Raw genomic sequence first — 6,050 nt, forward strand, 5'->3', positions numbered from 1 at the left:
TAATAAGATCTAGATATAAGGGTTTGTCATTGTCCCGTCTAATATTGCTTTCTGGGAATGTGGGCATGATAATTGCAAGCTCATTCATTTCATCTGCAGCCAGATGGTGACAGAAGTTGCCAAACTTTAAAGCTGTGTGGTATTCACTCTCTACAACAGTGACAAGCTCTTGCAGATAAAGAGCAAATAGCAACCTGTAGCTATTCTGAATTTCTGAACAACTACTAGCTATTAAAGGAGAAGGAAAATCAGTTTGGCATTTTACTGCCAATAGATTTGCCACATTAGTGCTACTATATTTATTCTGCAGAAACCTTTACCATACCTGAGTAAACAGCCCTAGAAGCTTTCTCTGTTTGTTTAGGAGAGCAGCTGCCATTTTAGCTCAGTTTCCGTAACTGTAGCTGCTGCAGCTCTAGGGGTTGGTAGCTCAGATCACATATTCCTAAGGGAGGGGGAAGCAGGAGAGGGAAGAGAGCAGACTCTGGCCCCAGGAACGAAGGATTTTTCTGAGAGAGGAAATCAGATACCCTAAGAACATGTTTACAAAAAAGTAGACAAGAAATCCTGTGTTTCTTTTGATAGAGGACTCAGTGCAGCATTTCTGTGAGTGCTTATGGCTGTATTTACATAGACCTTTCCAATAAAGCTTACCGTACTTAGTTTTTCCCTTTCTTTCTCCTTTAAATGATACAAACGAGTCATGAGTGAATAGAATAGTTTGTATATAAAGTATGACTCCAGGGGTAGATTTTACATAAGACAGGTGGCACTTCAGTTTATGGTCAGTTGCTGGATGACCCCCCATCCTCAAAAAATGGTGGTGACTTGAGTTGAAATCCTATGCCCAAGCCACATGTGCCTCTTGGAAGCAAAGGAAAGATGGCACTATGCTCTACAGGCCAGTAAGTGATTATGGAAGAGTCAGATAAAGTCTAATTAATGTCACTTACTTACAACAGAAAACTTCTGTAAAATTCACAGGCTACTGGATTATCAGAATCGACCTTTCCAACCTTTACTACTGTACCTTGTCCAACTGTATCTTGGAATAACTAAACTCTGAAAATGAGCCAACGTGTTTCATTCTGGGATCAATAAATTGCCATGACCAATGAGAAATGGCAACAAACTGCACTGTTTGGTCTCCTTACTTGTATTTTTCTCTAAAAAATCAAATGTTCATTAGGAAAAAAATGAACCAAATGAGACTACAAACCCAATCAATGGAATAAGAGTTTGGAGTAACAGTTTAATGGCCACTTTACCTTGACCAGTTTAATACATTGTGTTGTTTCATTCATTTGACTGTTAAGCTCACAGAAACATGTTCCCTTCACACCAGCTACAAACCCATTATAAGAGATTTATGGGCAGATATTGGAGTCACAAATCAGCGGCAGTGTATCCGTCAGCCAACCTACGATGAATTGCAAATTTACTTTAAATGGAGTGTCGTCAATATATCAGATGTTTTTAATGGTTTATACTTTCCAGTTTCGTTGAACATTTGGCTGATAGAGCCGGGTATCACATACATAACGCCCGAAGGTTTCCATGTTACCATCCAGCCGTACATTTAGCCCATTTAGTGAATTCTGGTTCCTTTCAGAAAGGGCTTATTTGCTGATTTTTTATTCCATCTCCCATGTTAACCAATGTATTCATGCGTTTATTTTCATTAAACCAGAAAGCCATAATGGAATCTGATGAGGAGTGGTCCATGAATAAGAAATTAATAGACCTGTCTACAAAGGATATTCGAAGAGCTGTAAGTTTAAAAAAGTCTAAACATTTTACTATCCAAGAGCTGCCATCCCTCTATATTTCCCATCTTTGTCCTCATTATCACATTGAGACATTTCTATGTGATTCTCTTGAAATGAGCACACTCATACTTCTGTTATATGGTGTAATATGGAGGCTGGAGTCTGTTAGAATGTTACATATTCATGTTTTCAAGACAAGGGAGATCAAGATTTATATGGCTTTTTATGGCAGATTTCCAAAAGTATTTAAAAATATGAAACAATAACCATAGTATTGGCTATAAATCAATTGAAGGGTTATGAAACTGAGCAAAAATCAGAGCTTCAATGCAAATCCACAGGCTAAATTGGAAATACATGTATTCCCTTTGTGTTTCCATTGGGGGAGAACCCAAGCATACATAGGCATTTTACTGTTCTGACTAATGATGATGATTTATCTGCTTATATGTTCCAATACGTCTGCTTCTCAGAGCCCAATGTTACACAACAGAGTTTCCTATCATTGCCTGGCTGTAATTATATCTGGCATAATCCACTTTAGAATGTAGCTTAATCTGCATGTATCTAGTGTTTAATCCCCCGCTGATTTCTGTGTGATCGGAACATAGAAATTGGATTTATTTTTTCACTTGAGCTCAGACTTTAAGAGGTCACCAGAGATAATTCTGGATATCCTTGGAATTGGGGTCATAGCCATAAACTGGCTGGGGATGTTTCTCTTTTTATTGCCCTTATCTATTGAATTCTCGTACAGGTGTATGTTTTATCTGTTCTGTCTATCTGTTATTAATTGTTCTGCTTTAATACCCTAAGCTTCAGTGAAGCTATTACTGGCTTGGTTTGGTTTCAATTTTGCCTAAGAAGCTATTCTTCTCACTGGTCGTTATTATGGACTGTTATTGTATAATGAGAACAATACAAGAAGCCAGACGGGGGCTTTTTAGCAGTTGTGGCCAGTTAAACCAGTTTGTAAAATAACATTCTCCATACCAGGTACAGCTCCCTAGGGTTTCTCATAACCTGTATAACTTGTGTCATTAATCGATTTTAGCATTGGTACAGTTCTGCAGGTGTCAGGGTGTACTGATGCTCTATGTCAGGAAACCTCAACCAGTGACTCCGGGGCAACATGTTGCTCCCCAACCCCTTGGATGTTGCTCTCAGTGCCCCCAAACCAGGGAGTTATTTTTGAATTCCTGACTTGGGGGCAAGTTTTGGTTGAATAAAAACAAGATTTCCTACCAAATAAAGCCCCTGTAAGCTGATAGTGTGCATAGAGGCCCCTAATAGCCAATCACAGCCCTTATTTGGTTCCCCCATGAACTTTTATGATGCTTGTGTTGCTCCCCAAGTCTTTTTACATACACTATTTTAACGTTTAAATGGGACTTATTTATCTGTATATGTTATAGATATAAATACCTTGTCTGCTACAAATTCGGGGACACTATACTGACTGTAGTAAGTAATAATAATAGCAAAGTTGGCCTGTGTATGGCTGCCTTTTCCCGTTAGGTGCATTTTGTTTGTTTTACTCCCGGTATTTGATGGGCTGGTAACATTCTGCAGTACAGGTATCGGACCCCTTATCCGGAAACCCGTTATCCAGAAAGCTCCGAATTACGGAAAGCCCGTCTCCCATAGACTCCATTATAAGCAAATAATTCAGAATTTTAAAACTGATTTCCTTTTTTTATGTAGAAATAAAACAGACCTTGTAATTGGATCCCACTAAGAATAAATAACCTATGTTGCAAAACAATCCTACTGGGTTTAATTAATGTTTTATTAACGTTTTAGTAGACTTAAGGTATGGAGATCCAAATTATGGAAAGACCCCTTATCCGGAATACCCTTGGTCCCGAGCATTCTGGATAATGGGTCCTATACCTGTATAAGCCAATTGTACCAGGATTTGTCTAGAATAACCAATTGTTTCTGTAGCTCTGAGAAGCAGGCTGCAGCCATAAGCCAATAAAAGCCAATTCTTAGCAGCTTGTTCTGTAAATGCATTAGGTATTTCCTACTGCTGCTTCTCAACTATAGAACCTTGTGTACTTTCCAGCTTTAGCTTGTGTTTGGGTAGCATCTGGGAACTTTTCCTTCCTTTTATATCTGCGCTGACACAATGCCTGTATATTTTTTATGATATTAAATATATATTTATAAAATGCTTACAAATGTATTTCTGTTTTAGGTGCCCAAAGGTTTGCCCTATTTCTCTGTGGATTTTGGTTTGCAGGGAGGCTATGCCCACGTTATTGAAGATGAGCACAAATTCCCATCTTACTTTGGCAAGGTATATTACTCTTATGACAAATGAATAAATAACATGTGTTGCTATAGCAACTTTGCCCAGGATTTTAATTTTTTTTAAATCTTAGTGATCTTTTGATGTTTTGTATTTTATATGTTTATTTTTCTAAAACATAAATACAGGCACAAAGTCAAAGATGCATATAACAAAGACTTAAAAAAAATTGACATTTCTGAGCAAGCCAAATCTAAAAGAGCATCTTCTCCTGAATAGAATGATGCACCACTAAGCCCAAAAGAGAGGCAATTACAGAGCAGAGACAGAACCATTGCAGCCAAAATTTGTGGGGCTGTTCTTAAAATCTGTTAAATAAGTATGTTGTATGTAGAGGTGATACCTTTGTTTCCAAGATACAGAATTAATGTTGAAACTGAAACCCATGTATGTATGGCAGCGCAAAAGACCAAACAGTATTCAATTGTCATGTATGATGCCAAAAAATAAACAAACAATCCAGATGATAGGGTATGGCTTTAAAGGAACAGTTCAGTGTAATAGGTAAAATAGACTGCACAAAATAAAACATATTTGTAAGATAGTTAGGCAAAAATGTAATCTATAAAGCTGGAGTGAGCAGATGTCTAACATAATAGCCAGAACACTACTTCCTGCTTTCAGCTCTTTAACCTATCAGTTAGTCAGTGACTTTAAGGGTGGCACAAGGGACATAACTGTTCAGTTAGTTTGTGAGCACCCAGGTCAGATTCAAATGGAAACTAACTGATAGTTATGTCCCATATGCCCCCCCCTTCAAGTCACTGATTTGTTATTGATTGCTAACATCTTAGAGAGCTGTAAAAGAGGAAATAGTGTTCTGGCTATTATGTTAGACTTCCCCTCACTCCAGCCTTTATAGATTAATTTTTGCCTAACTAACTATTTAAAACATTGTTTATTTTACCCAGTTTCATTTTTACACTGAACTGTTCCTTTAAAGTTGTTGAAAGAAATTCAAACAGAACAGTGGTACCATGGGCAGGTTCAGCCGGATCCCAAAATTGTGGATTTGGTGCATCCCTTGCATAAAAGTACCTGTTCTATATGAATAAAGGATAATAATACTTCCCTTGGCCTTAAGTAGACATTATAGTTCACACACAGCCTGGACTAGAGATACTGAGACATATCTTCTGTTATATCCAGTGGCAGCCTTCCCACAACAGTTGCTCATTCTTGTCTTTTTTTTTAACCTCTCTCGTCTAAAGGAAATCATTGGGGGTATGCTGGATTTGGAGCCACGAATTTGGAGAAAAGCTGTCCGGGAGAGATTTGAAGACCAAAGAAAGAAAGTGTTAGAGTTCGCCCAGTGGTGGAAACCATTTGATGTCACAAAGGAGTGAAAGTACTAGGCCAGTGGTTCCCAACCTTCCTACTGCCGCGACCAGTTCCTCATGTTGTGGTGACCCCCAACCATAAAATTATTCCTAAGACCATCGGAAATATGTGTTTTCCGCTGGTCTTAGGCGACCCCTGTGAAAGGGTTTTTTGACCCCCAAAGGGGCTCCGACCCACAGGTTAAGAACCGCTGTACTAGGCCATAGCTATGTACATTGTCTTTTTATCTGAGAAGAATACTCCTGGTCAGTGTTTGCTCTTTGGAACACATGTATGTTTTTAATAAAGATTTTGTTTCGTTCTTATTTTGTAAGCTGTGACTGTAGAAGTTGGTATTGTTAAAGTACTGGGAGGGACCATGGTTTAGAAATCTATCCTCAGATTTACTTGGCTATCTATTTAGACCGATATGTGAAAGAGGGTGCTCACCTTGAGAGACCTTTCTCATAGGGAAAAAAAACCAATAAGCTCTGTATAGAAAGTTCCCATAATGCGTCACTCCTGCACCAAGACCTGTGTACATGCTCAGTTAGTAAGACCTTGGGGCTGATTTACTAATCAACGAATCCGAATGGGAAAAATTTAGACTGGAAAACGAACATTTTGCGACTTTTTCGTATTTTTTG

The 6,050-nt window shown here is 38.4% G+C and overlaps 1 protein-coding gene across 2 annotated transcripts in view; it reads left to right on the top strand.

Annotated features, from left to right (window-relative positions):
* cwf19l2 (CWF19 like cell cycle control factor 2) overlaps positions 1 to 5,737 on the top strand; it is a 65,876-nt gene extending 60,139 nt beyond the window's left edge. The window contains exons 16-18 of one of the 2 annotated variants that reach the window (XM_012957166.3): positions 1,691 to 1,771; positions 3,970 to 4,071; positions 5,295 to 5,737. In XM_012957166.3, coding sequence (XP_012812620.2) covers positions 1,691 to 1,771; positions 3,970 to 4,071; positions 5,295 to 5,429 — 318 coding nt within the window. In that variant the 3' untranslated portion in view covers positions 5,430 to 5,737. 2 annotated transcript variants of the gene reach the window in all.
* Positions 5,738 to 6,050: the final 313 nt, after the last annotated feature.

The sequence above is a fragment of the Xenopus tropicalis genome, chromosome 2 (genome assembly GCF_000004195.4).
Source record: "Xenopus tropicalis strain Nigerian chromosome 2, UCB_Xtro_10.0, whole genome shotgun sequence".
Classification (NCBI taxonomy): Eukaryota; Metazoa; Chordata; class Amphibia; order Anura; family Pipidae; genus Xenopus; species Xenopus tropicalis.